Source organism: Hippopotamus amphibius, chromosome 7 (genome assembly GCF_030028045.1).
Source record: "Hippopotamus amphibius kiboko isolate mHipAmp2 chromosome 7, mHipAmp2.hap2, whole genome shotgun sequence".
Taxonomy (NCBI): Eukaryota; Metazoa; Chordata; class Mammalia; order Artiodactyla; family Hippopotamidae; genus Hippopotamus; species Hippopotamus amphibius.
The window spans coordinates 26,338,741-26,352,577 of NC_080192.1; the positions used below are offsets into that span (position 1 = coordinate 26,338,741).

Consider the following 13,837-nt stretch of genomic DNA (forward strand, 5'->3'; position numbering starts at 1 on the left):
GGGGCCCATTTGAAGTTAGTGCTGGTTAATTTAAGATGAAACCAGTCAGCATAGTTGTGTGTGTGTGCACGCACGTGTGCATGCATGTGCCAACTATATTTCAGTTGCCATAGGTCCAAGCCTGCAGTCAGTAGAGTCATTTTTAACCAAGGTCAGAGTTTTTCCAGGTGAGTTTGAGGAGGAAGGAGACTTGGGTCAAGTTAATGAGGGTTCTGCAAAGAAATGATTATTATGTTAGAGACTAAGGCATTCATTGGGTCTACTAGTCAACCAGCCATCCAGTTCTTTTGCTGCTTTCTAACTCAGTTCCTGACAAAGAGAGTGCTCAGTAAATGGTTGGTTGTTTTTACAGTGGTGAGGATGAGGACAACATTGTCCTGAACCCTGTCTTCAGGAAGCTTATCCCCAGATTTGCCTCTCAAGAGGCAAACTTCAGAGTCCATCCTATATACTGATGCCATATTAATCTTTTCAAAACAATGCTTTTACCCATCAGTTCCCCTGCTGGAGGACCATCGGGGAATCCACATTCCTGTAGAATTACAGATCCTTCTTAATTCATTTCTTATCTTTTCTAAAAAGCCTTTTCTCATAACTTTGTACTTATGACTGGAATTCCCTTCAGAAATCCCTGTATTTTGTATTACCTGTGGTTAATATAGGGCCCAATTAAGTGTGCACTCTCTCTCTGTATATGTATGTGTGTGTGTGTATAAATATATGTGCTTGATGATTTGATGATGAAAGTGAAAAAAATTTGTATTTTACTACAATTTAAATGAGCAGTACAAATGGAGAAATATAACTAGATTCTAAGATTGCAGGTTTATATAATCATATAATAATGAAGTATTAACCATTTCCATCTTTAAAACATCTGCTGTTAGTTGAACTAAAATACCTAAAAGGAGCATATGCTTTTGATAATGGCAGACTAGGAAATATGTGGATCAGCTCTCCACATGAGAACTGGAAGAATCAGACATAATATTTTTAAAAATATCTCCATGAAGGGCAGTGAAGAATTAAGAGGCCAAGATCCTGGAGGGATAGGAAACCTAGAGAGGTGAGTGCAGCGTGGGGGGCTGTTTTTCCCTTCGAGGATGCTGCCAGTTCTAGAAGAGACAGCTGAGAGGCTGAGAAGTGAAGCAAAGCTTTTGACAACCTCATAGGGCTTGGGGAGCAAAAATTGGAGTTCAGAATCTGCCAGAGAGTCTCAAGTCTAAGTCCACTAGTGCTTTGGGTTGAGACTGTGAAGGCGGTATACCCTTAGACTAAGAGTTTGCTGCAAATAGCCTGGCCCTAGCAAGCATTGAAGCACAGCTTCAGATAATCTGTCCTTATAATTAGATTAAACCAACCCCTCTTGTTAGTGTTTCTAGCTGCCTGCAAAAAACAAATGTAAGTCTGCTTTAAGAGAAACTGACATTGTAGGCTTCAAATTATTTCCTCAGTTTTTAAAATGTAATATCTAGCTCTAAATAAAAAATAACCAGAGATACTACTGCACATCTATGAGAATGGCTAAAATCCAAAACACTGACAATACCAAATGCTGATGAGGATATGGAACAATAAAAACTTTCATTTATTGCTGGTGGGATTGTAAAACGGTATTGCCATTTTGGAAGACACTACGGCATTTTCTTACAAAGCTAAAACACTCTGGCCGTACAGTCCAGCAATCACACTCCTAGGTATTTTATTCAAATGAGCTGAAAACTTATGTTCACACACATAAAAAAGCTTCACACAAACGTTTATGACAGCTTTATTCATTATTGCCAAAACTTGGAAGCATGCAATATGTCCTTCAGTAGGTGAATGGTTAAAAAAACTTTGCTATATCCATACAAGAGAATATTATTCAGTGATAAAAAGAAATGAGTTATTAAGCCATGCAAACACATGGAGGAAATGTAAATGCATACTGCTAAATGAGAAAAGCCAGTCCGAAAAGACTGTATACTGTATGATTTCAAATATATGACATTCTGGAAAAGGCAAAACTATGGAGACAGCAAAAAAAATCAGTAGTTGCCAGTTTGTGGGGTAGGGAGTAGGGATGACTAGGTAGAGCACAGGGTATTTTTAGGGCAGTGAAATTTTCTGTGTGATACTGCAGTAGTGGATACATGACATTATGCATTTTACAAAACCACAGAACATAAAGCCTGACGGTGTAAACTGTGGACTTTAGTTAATAATATTGTATCAATATTGGTTCATCAATTTTAACAAATTTCTATTAATAATTTAAAAATAGCTGCATACGGAAATAACATTAAAAATCAAGAGAAGTAACAACCAGTATAAACAGACCCCCCATCGGGGATCCAGGTAATGGAGTTATCAGGTACAGACTTTAAAATTACCATGTTGTAGGTGCTCAGAAATAAATGCTTGAGAATTGACCAGAAAACTAGAAAACACTTTTTTTATTGGCAGGTTTAGAACTAAAAAACACAATAACCAAATTATGAACTCTGTATATAGATTTAACAGCAGACATTGTTCTCTTCCTCTTCAAGATATGAGTAGAAATCACTGAAGCAGAGATTATACAATAGAGAAAACTTAACTTGCCAAGAGTTGATCAATCTGGAAAGATTGATAAAATGGATTCTCCCCAAACTTCTCATAAAGTAGCTAGGTAGATAGATGGGTAAACACAAATGGACAATATAATGAATGAAAAAGGGGTATCACTACACATCTTATAGATATTAAAACAAAAAGAATATTATAAAAACAACTTAATTATGCAATTTCAATGAAATGAACAAATTCCTTAAACATCTCAGCAAAACTAATACAAAAAGAATTAGGAAATCTAAATAGCCCTGTATCTATTAGGGAAATGGAATCCTTAATTTAAAACCTTCCGTAGAGAAGACTTGATATTTGTATATATTGTAAAATGATTACCACAATAAGTCTAGTTAACATCCATCACCATACACAGCTATAGAATTTTTTTCTTCTAATGAGAACTTTTAAGATATTTCTTAGTAACTTTCAAATATGCAATGCAATATTATTAACTATAGTCACCATGCTGTACTTTGCATCCACGGGACTTATTTGTTTTATATCTGGAAGTTTGTACATTTTGACTTCCTTCACCCACTTCACCCATCCCCCGCCCCCAGCCTCTGGCAACTGCCAGTCTGTTCTCTGTATCTTTGAGCTTATTTTTTTAAAAGATTCCACATAGAAGTGAGATTATATGGTATTTTTTCTTTCTCAGTCTGGCTTATTTCATTTAACAAAATGCCCTTAAATTCTATCTACATTGTCACCAATGGCAAGATTTTCTTCTTTTTTATGGCTGAATCATATTTCAGTGTGTGTCTCACATTTTCTTCATCCATTTATCCATTGATGGACACTTAGATTGCTTCCATGTCTTGGCTGTCATAAATAATGCTGCAGTGTACATGGGGGGTGTATATGCCTTTTCAAGTTAGTGGTTTTGTTTTTTTCAGATAAATACCCAGAAGTGGAATTGCTGGTAGTTCTATTTTTAATTTTTTGAGGACCCTCCAAAATATTTTCCATAGTGGCTGCATAGATTTACATTCTCACCAACAGTGCATGAGGGTTCCCTTTTCGCCACATTCTCACCAACACTTGTTTCTTGTCTTTTTGAGAATAAGCATTCTAACAGTTGTAAGGTGATACCTCATTGTGGTTTTGACTTACATTTCTGTGATGATCAGTTCTTTCTTTACATACACAGCAAACAATTATCAAATAAAATATTTAAATACCATTTACATTAGCATAAAAATATAAAATACTTAGGAAAAAATCTAATGAAAGATATGCAAATATTGCTAAGAAAAACTCAAGAAGACTTAGATAAAGGAAAACTATACTGTTTGATTTGAAAGACTCAATACTAAGATGTCAGTTTTTCCCATGGTGACCTGTAGATTGAATGCAATCCTAATCAAAATTTCAGTAGTTTTCCTTGTGGAAATTGGAAAGTAGATTATAAAATTCATATGAAAGTAGAAAGGACTAGAACAACGAAGGCAGCCTTGAAGAAAAACAACAAAGCTGGAGGACTTATACTACTAGATATCAAGATTTACTGTAAGCTACAGTCATTAAAACAGTGTGGTATTGGCATAAGGATAGACAGACAAACTGAACAGAAGAGAATCCAGAAATAGTATATGAACACCTGACTTACCACGAAGTGCAACTGCCTTTCAATAGGGAAAGGATGGTCCTTTAAGAATGTGGGGTCAATTGGTTATTCTTTTTTTTTTTTTAAAGCAATGAGGCGGTGATTTTATATCTTTTTTTAATAAATTTATTTATTTACTAATTTATTTTATTGGCTGTGTTGGGTCTTCGTTGCTGCACACGGGCTTTCTCTAGTTGCGGTGAGTGGGGGCCACTCTTCGTTGTGGTGTGCGGGCTTCTCATTGTGGTGGCCTCTCTTGTTGCAGAGCACGGGCTGTAGACACACAGGCTTCAGTAGTTGCAGCACATGGGCTCAGTAGCTGTGGCTCACGGGCTCTAGAGCGCAGGCTCAGTAGTTGTGGCGCACAGGCTTAGTTGCTCCACGGCATGTGGTATCTTCCTGGGGCAGGGATCGAACCCTTGTCCCCTGCATTGGCAGACAGATTCTTACCCACTGCACCACCTAGGAAGTCCTCAGTTGGTTATTCTTAACCCAACCTAATTAGATAAAAATGAACTGCAGACCCAAATGTGACAAGTAAAAAAATAAAGCTGCTAGAAAAAAAGGGAAAAAATCTTAAGATCTTGGATAAGTAAAGATTTCTCAAACAGGATGTAAAAAGCACTAACCATAAAAGATGTGGTTGATAATTTGGATTTTATTATAATTAAGGACTTCTTTTTATAAAATGACACTCTCAAGGGAAAAAATGTTACCACACACTGAGAGAAGGTCAATCTGCAACACATATATCTGACAAAGGATTCATATTCTGAATATATAAAGAACTCCTACAAAGAAACAGATTACTCAAAAAAATTTTTTTAAACAGGCAAAAGACTAAGACAAGCACTTCACGAAAAAAGGAGATCCAGATGGTCAATATGCCTAAGAAAAGGTATTCACCGTTATTAGTTAACAGGAAAATTCAAAATAAAACTGCAGTGACATATTATTCTGTTCCACCAGAGTAGATAAAATTTACAAAGACCGACCACACCAAGTGTTGGTAAGGATGTAGAGCAGTTGGAACTCTCATATGTTGCTGGTGGGCATGTAATTAGTAATTAGTTAGAACCACTTTAGAAAACTGATAGTTTTTACTAAAGTTAAAACATATGTATACTGTATGACTCATTCCTGGTTATATACTCAAAGAGAATGAGGACAGACATCTACCAAAAACATATTCAGGAATGTTCATAAAAACTATTCATAGTAGCCTCAAAGTAGAAACAATTCAAATTCTTATCAGTAGGAGAATGGATAAAATATGGTGTATTGGTAAAAATGGGTAACAGTGTAACAATAGAGAAAAACTGATGTACAATAAAATGGCTTAGTCATAGGGATAAAATGTTCAACAACAACAAAATCCAGAAACAGAAGTGTATATAGGGTATGATTTCTTTGATGTGGATGTGTGAATGAGTGAACAGAGTCCTGAATCACTTGTAAATACATAAATATATACTTGTGCTTACAAAGGACAGAAGAGTGGTTCCTGTGCCAGGGTAGGCAATGAATGAGCTATACCTGTGAGCAGTAACATGAATAAATTTCACAGTATCGAGTGAAAGAAAAAAGCCATCTGTAAAAGAATGTACACTATGATTCCATCTGTATGAAGTTCAAAAATAGGCAAAACTAAACTACAGCTTTGGAAGTAAATTAGTTGGTTACCTTTTCAGAGGACAGCGTAGAGATTGAAAGGAGGAGAAGGTAGGGGCCCTTTTGGCTGTGGCAGTACTCTTGACCTGTGAGGTAACACCACCAGCATTTGCTTTGTGGTTTTGCACTTTGCTTTACATTTACATTCTGCGCATTTTTCTGTAAGCCTGTTATACTTCAGTAAAGTGTTAGAAACCCAAAACCTAAAAGGCCTGTAGCTACTAAGTAAGTGTCAACATTTATAGGTGTTTTTCTGTAAAAAACAAAAACAACCTGTTTATAAAACTGAAAAAGTATTACCTTCTTTCATTTACTTCTTTTGCATTATACGTAGATTTTTCCATATTAGAAAGTTTTCCCATTGTGAATTTTACATTTTTTTTTCTTTTTAATATTTAGAAAGGCATGTTTTCAGACTGAGATGCATTCATAATCAATCTTACCTGTCTGATCCTTTAAGTACTTTGGTAGCAATTTATCAATTGCAAACATGCTTTTAATTTTAAATTTATAGTTGTTTTAAACCTATGATATCTTCTGGGAAAACTAAGAGTCATGATTATCAGGTGACAGGCAGACTCATTAGTAAAATTTGACTCCTTCCCTTCCTAGATTTTTTATTTACACAGTTTCCTTATTGATACCAATTTTCTGATTTGGCATTTATAATAGTTCTATTTGTCATGTTGAGGATATAACATAGATCTGTGGTTTATTATCTTCAGTTTTCAGTAAGCATCATATCTACTAACCTTTGCTCCTAGTATTCACTGAAAATACTCATCTCTAAGTAAAATTTTTTTGGTGAGTAAAATATTCACTATATAGCTTTGTTCAAATAGGAGAGTATGTATTACCATACTTGCTCATATTAATTGTTTCTCTCTAGAGAAAATCTCTTCATGAAAACAAACTGAAGAGACTGCAGGAAAAGGTAGAAATCTTGGAGGCAAAGAGAGAAGAATTGGAAACAGAAAATCAGGTGTTAAATAGGTAATGTGTTTGTATGTATACATACCCCATGTGGCTATTTTGATATTATAAAACTCTGTTTCTGAGTATGAATACACTTGGGTTTCTTTTAAAATATACATTTAAAAGAATTCTAAAACTATATGTTAGACTCCTAATTCATTATCTTTGCTATTTTTTTTTTCTGATTGAATGTTTCTTCAAACCGAAAGCTCTTTAACACATGCATTTGTGTTATGGTTGGGACTGACAGAAGGGTCAGTCACTGGCTTTGGTAGCCAGGAATGGTGTGAATCCTTGCTGCTGAGACAAGACATTTCAGTGAACACGAGTTCTAAAATTGTGGCCACAACTTTGAATTAAAGTTCAGTTTTTTTATTTTTTGGTATGGAAAAATATTATTGGGCAATAGCTTCTGGTTTTTCATTTACATCCAAGAACAGCTAATCATCTATACATCATTAGCATTTTTGAGCAGAGAACATGTACCACATTAAGTTAGTGGTAGTGGTATTGTATGACCCATGTGATTCAACTTAATAAAATCTTTTCAAATTTAGCTAATTAGTGGTAGTCTTCAGCATTTAGACAGTATCAGACTTTTATGTAATGGGAATTTCCTGTATAGCAAGCAGTGATGTTTTATCATGTGCACCTGTCTTCTTGGGTATAATCATTGCCAAAATGTGAACAGTTTTTTTTAAGAACATCCAAGAGGTTTCTAGACTGTGGAATAAATGCCAACTTTACAATACTCTCTGTTCCAAAGTAAGAAGCCAGCAAATTCATCCTAAAACAAAAATCAACTTAATATTTCAAAATGAATGGTTATGGAGGAGGTGTTATCAATTCAAGATTGGGCAGCTATGGTACAGATCACCTAGAACTTTGAATGGGGTTGAAACTATATTTGATTACTGGTGTGATTGATCATCAGGAAGTGTATGTCCAAAAAGGTGGTGATCTGTGAAGGCCTGAAAAGTTGTTTTTTAATCCATGTCATTTTCCCCCAAAGTTGGATAGCTTTACCTTTGTCATTAGGTACATTAAAAAAAATTAAATTGGACAATATAAAATTTGCTGTATTTGACTGTATTTCACCTACAGAAGTGGCATTCATAAGATTCAACCTAGTATTTTCTCTATTTCTATTTGATTCCTGCAGTAAAATAAGGAACCCTTTTGGTTTAAGGAGTCTCCTTTTAGTTTCAAGATTCATGGGTTGGCGAATAAAGTGGAAATGAAAGTTAAAGTATCAAAAGATTTTTAATCTTAGATTAATTGGCAGATAAAACTTTCAAATTAGTCAATAGCCTGCAGGCCAACAATAACATATAATTAGGATGTCATATCACGTGTCTCTTTCTAGATAAACTGAATTTTATGTGTATACTATATATAGATAAATTTTATAATTTAGAAATCCGTCTTTTCCAATTAAAATTATGTTCTGTGACTTATACCGTTCTTCAATAGACTATAACTGTATTAAACAGCAGAAATAATTTTTCTTTTTAAGACAAAATGTTCCATTTGAAGAATATACAAGGCTTCAAAAAAGGCTAAAGGATATACAGAGAAGACATAATGAATTTCGAAGTTTAATTTTGGTTCCTAATATACCTCCAACAGCATCCATCAATCCTGTTAGTGTGCAGTCATCAACTGTGATTCCAGGCATGGAACTATCTTTTCCTCCTCATATGCAGGTATGAGCATTCATTTTAGGAAAAAAAGTTAGATAAATATTTCTGTAAGTTTTTATCTGTTTACATAGTTAAAAACCTAAATCTTTCTTTACCAGAAAACTGCTGAAAGGCATAGTGGATTTGAATCTATTCTGTTTTTTTTAGTGGTGGTGCTAGGAGTAAAGTCTCCTATTGAGCAGTCGAAAGGAAGAACTTAACTAAGTCTTTGAAAAACTGTTGAGTTTGTAGCTCACTCATATAATACTAATTACCACCAACATTTATGCAAATGCACTGCACTATGCATTTTCCATACAATATTTTATTTAATCCTAATGAAAAATGCTTTAACGGAAGGTATTAGTATTCCCAGTTTGCAGATGAGGAGGCTCAGTCAGAGAGGTGAAGTGACTTGCCTAAGGTCATAGCTAAGAGAGAGTTGAGTTTCATACCTAAATCTGTCTAATTCCAAAATCTGAGTTGGTTCTACTGTATCAGATCCCTGAGATGTTGATGGAATCAAATTGGATGATTTTCAGAAGATGAACTGTTAATAAGCAATGACATTTTGTAATGTTCTAAGCGCTGAAGACTTTTAATGTTGTAAGTCACTGAATTGAATCTTAGACAAAGTGCTTTGTTTATATAATAAACTGCTGTTAAAACTCTAGTCTTTTTAGGAAGTTGCCGTATAAGTACACTTGGGCCCTGCATTACTATCATCTGGTGAATTTTACACCTAGAGTAGAACAGACTTTGGGTTTTGGCTGAAGGCCACAGCCTGGGACAGGAGAGAAGCAAGGACTAGTTGGTAGTCTAGACCATGCTGGTGTTCTTAGACTGCTAAAATGGTCATCCTTTTCTTGCCAGATGTTGCAGGCCTGAATAAAAGATGCACTGAGGCTGACGTCTAACAGTTATTCTTCTACCAGTTTTTTTTTTTTTTTCCTTCTACCAGTTTTTTTAAGTCTTTTTTGCTGTGATTTTTGTTTTGTTTTTTCTCTTTCTGTGCTTTTAAGGAGGAACAGCATCAAAGGGAACTCTCTCTACTTCGCAAAAGACTAGAAGAACTAGAAACAACACAAAGAAAACAACTAGAGGAACTTGGATCTCCTGGGGAATGATTTTCTTGGAGAAAAGGCAGATCAAAAGGGATGAAATCAGTGACTCAATAAAGCTTGAAGTTTTAACGTATGTGGCATTTAGATACTTTATTACTGTTTGCCAAAACACCTGAACGTGCCTCAAGAAAAGGTACCAGTACATGATGTATTGCATGAGTGTCAGGATTTTAGGGTTATACTAGTGATAAGTGAAGCACTGAAACAGCTTCAGAGATATATTTAGAATGTTATTGACAACCCTTTGAGAATGTAAAATAAATGAATAAAAGGGACTAATTGGGAATCAAGTTTTTAAATTTTATTAATTTTACTTTGTTGAATTTCTTTTTGGCATTTTGCCTAAAATATGCCCATGTTGAATTCCCTCTTCTTTTGAGATGCTTGGCAATAACAGGGTCAGTAAACATTTTCTGGTTTACTATATCTAAGAGTTATAAACCGCTAGTTCTTGAAAAAAGATGACAATTTAAAAGTTAGCATAAAAAATAAAACTTAAAGATATCTATACCTTTTCTAAAAGCTGTGTGCACATAATTTATTAAAGAGCTTAATAAATATTTTTCTAACTACATAGTTTTGTGTTTTTGTTTTAACCATACCATGTAGAAGATCTAATTTTGGCTTCGTTGAGTTAGAATTAATAGAAAATAACAAAGTACAAAATAATTAAATCCTTTGGCTGTATAAGACAAGGGCCATTCACTGTAAAACTTGAACCCAGTAGGGTCCCTTTAGAAATATTATTGGTATTTAACTTTTCCTCCTACTGTTTTGGATCTAACCAAATTGTTATAAATGTTTTATTTCTGTGTGTCCCTAACTATGCCATCATTTGCTTTTTTATGTAACATCTTTTAAAGGCATTCTGCTGGAATAACTTCACGTCAATAATAAGGTAAAGCTCAAGTCTGCCAGACTAAGTGGAATGTTCATTATCCAGGAGTCTTCACATTCAAAAGTCCAAGTTGATAGTGGAGGCCAGGGGTGAAACTGTGCAGCTTAACATCGTTTAAAAGAAACTAGATTTACTTACTATATAACATAGCTGCTGATTTACAGAGCATGTAACAGACACTTTGTTTCTGAAAAATTACCATGGAGCCACTTAGAATTTAAAAATCTCTTATAACCAGAAAATTTGAAGCAGGAAAAAGATAAAAACAGTCCACATCTACATCAAAATGTTTATTTTTGGATATAGACATTTAAAACATTCATGTCCAAGAACTGCTTCAATCAGGTATACAATAAGAAACAGACTTTAAATCCCTAATACAGAAAAAGGTAACAGAATTAATTTTTAAATGCTGCTGTAGACACTAGTGTTAGAAAAAAAAAAGTTTATAAATGGTTTTGCACCAAAAAAATATGCAAAGAAACTTGAAAATAGAAACTGTTTGCCATTTGTTTCTCTGGTTGTTTAATATAGACCCAGTGACTGATTGTCTTTAGCACACATCTAATTTGGCCATTTACTGCATTTGGCTAATGTGATGCAAAATGTGATCTAGATAGTGCTTTTCACTGGAGGATTGACAAACATGCTACATACGTTAGTGAATCTTCACACCACCTCAGTGAGGTAGGTTAGAAATATTATACAGAAATTGAGGCACAAAGAGGTAAGTGACTTGCCCAAAGTTCCCAGCAGCACAGTCCCTGGAAAAGAAGGTGAGTCTCCACACAGGACTCATGTGCCAGAGAGCTGGACAGGGACACCCTCATGTAGCATTTACTCTGAATACTTAGATAAAGCTGTAGCTGATCCTTTGAGATTTCTTAGCATTTCTGTACCCTAAAGAGGGGAAGTCTTTTGGGCAACTCTCCTACCCTTGGCTCTCAACTCTCCTACTATCCTCTTGTAAACCCCTTCATATCAAGACTGTAGCAGCCTTAGATGGGGACCAGACCTCTCACCTTTACAAGTAACTGATTTGGTAGTATTTTTGAGGTGTGTCCATTGGACAGATAAGGGTCCAAAGCGACGGGATTGGGAAGGTGCCTATCAGGGCAATAAATGCTTGTTTTCTCTGATCAGTTTGTTGAGGTGTCACCGCTCACTCTTTACCAGGTAGTGAGGAGCAAAAAGAAAGAACTGCATTCATTTAAAACCAATTCACATTAAATCCTGAGAGCCCGTATCCCATACAGTGTGGGTGAATGAGTTTAAGGAATGTGTGATTAATGTTTTATTTGGTACTTGAAAAAATTTCTTTCCTCAATCTGGGATTTGGAGTACCAAGGATAAAGGTGCCACAAGGAAAGTTTGAGAGTTGCCAATTACACCTCTTACTTCTGGTTTAATAGAAGGAAAACACAGTGGTATTAAAATTGGTCATGAGCAGCAAAAATTCAGGAATAAAAAATCAGCAATAAAAAGACTACAATATAACTAGATAGGGAATTCTTTTAAAAAAAGGCATGAATAAAACAGGTATTTTTTAACTTTCTCTTGTAAGGAATACTTTCAAAAAGTACATAGTAAGACTAAGATACCAAGTTGTATACTAATATTTTTCAGGCCATGGGCCTCAAATATATATTCATATATAATACTCCAATGTGAACAGCAATTTCATGAAATGTAAAATGTATCTTTTTAAAATCACACACAAGTATTTATAACCACAGGGTTCACCAGAAATCTAAAGCAAGGAGATAGTAGTATAGAAATGTAGGATTAGGGGTGCAAGTTACTCTTCCACAGATAGTTCTGATCAAAGTTTTTAGACAGAAATAAGCTAATGATTTTTTTTTTTAACCACAGCCAACATGTCCACTATCAAATATATTTAATATGAAACAAAAGGAAGCAAAGGTACATACTTTACAGTGTCTGGGTGGAATGCTGTCGCATTTAAGGAAGCCTACACCCTCTCCTTGCTTTAGAGCTCCTTAGTGAAATGGAGGTGAGTTTGATGAAGTACAGTCGGTGACCACTGAAAAACACGAGCCCTTTCAACAATGTTGCAACACTGTTAGTTTTTGGTTTAAAAACACACACACACACACTCACGAATGCTAAGTTGTACGCACTACCAAATTCTGCGGTCAGCTTTTCCAAGAACTACTGGGGAAAGTTTCAATGCCGCAAATCCTCGAGGTTGCCCTAACACCCCTACCTTGTTTCCAAATGACTCATTTCACATTTTTTGATCATTGGCAATGTCTCTTGCCTGCAGAGGTGCCGTGTAGTCACAAGTGCTACACAGCTGTAGTTTTCAAACAAAACCACTTATATCATTGTGCTTAAGTGGAGGCTGTAGTTAAAATACTGACCCTTGCTTACTGGCCCTGTATTCTCTGTAAACAAGGAGGCTGTTTGCAACAACCACGTCAGCTCTATTTACAGAAGGGTTCCCACAGTACACACACAGGCACAATGGTTGGTATGCTTTGTAAAAGCTGTGCATGTGCCTTGGTCTCTTAAAGACAGTGCTCAAAGTGGAACCTATGTGCAAACTTAAAAAGTTAACAGCACAGAGTAGCTTAAACAGCCATTTTGCTCCCAAGTCGTCTGAAGAACTTTACCAGATTAAGCCAGGCCCCAGAGTGCTTACATCCACTTGCATTTCTTCTTTTCATCAAATAAGACTTTTACATGCAAGAGTTGTTTCTGAGCTTCTTCCAGCCCTCGTTCTCTTTCTAGTTTATTTAGAATCTGTTGACAATTAGAACAGTTATTTTAGATATTGTGGTTTTAGCATTACAATTCTGTTTTTTTGCATTCCTGATGCTGTGAGTGGTAAAATCTGTATGAAACAGATGCCAACATTTTCTTCGATCATTTACATACTCACTTTGCAAGTTGTTTTGCTAAGTCATTATCACAGGATCAACAACACTTCGGTTTAAAATAGAAGCTTGCAAGAAATACCAAACTATTTGCTTACAAATATGGGGCCAGAATTCCAAGGCCCTGTTTTATGCATTATGTCACAGCCATTCCAAGCACAGCAAGCATTCCTGGGCAGCCAACATGCAGGCAAGTATTTCTTCTTAAATGCAGCAGGCAGGGGCATCCTGGTCAGAGATGTCTACTTCCCTTCCCTCCCCTCCCCTCCCCTCCTGGGCAGTGTAGTCCCTCCTCTCCCCTCCCCTCCCCAGTGCTTCCCTTCTAACCCCTGACCCCTGGAAAGAGGGATGCTTATCATGTTTAAGGAACTCATTGCCTCTACCCTACC

General features: G+C 35.7%; 2 protein-coding genes across 8 annotated transcripts in view; one reads left to right on the forward strand and one right to left on the reverse strand.

Moving 5' to 3' along the window:
* CEP83 (centrosomal protein 83) overlaps nucleotides 1-12,509 on the forward strand; it is a 107,919-nt gene extending 95,410 nt beyond the window's left edge. For 3 of the 7 annotated variants that reach the window (XM_057741499.1, XM_057741500.1, XM_057741497.1), the window contains 3 exons: nucleotides 6,759-6,862; nucleotides 8,361-8,550; nucleotides 9,549-12,509. In XM_057741499.1, the coding sequence (XP_057597482.1) occupies nucleotides 6,759-6,862; nucleotides 8,361-8,550; nucleotides 9,549-9,653 (399 nt within the window). In that variant the 3' untranslated portion in view covers nucleotides 9,654-12,509. The other 4 variants (XM_057741501.1, XR_009054661.1, XR_009054662.1 and 1 more) reach the window with 4 other exon arrangements.
* PLXNC1 (plexin C1) overlaps nucleotides 12,502-13,837 on the reverse strand; it is a 143,131-nt gene continuing 141,795 nt past the window's right edge. Inside the window, exon 31 of the mRNA XM_057741509.1 lies at nucleotides 12,502-13,314. Coding sequence (XP_057597492.1) covers nucleotides 13,210-13,314 — 105 coding nt within the window. The 3' untranslated portion in view covers nucleotides 12,502-13,209. The remainder of the gene's footprint in view (nucleotides 13,315-13,837) is intronic.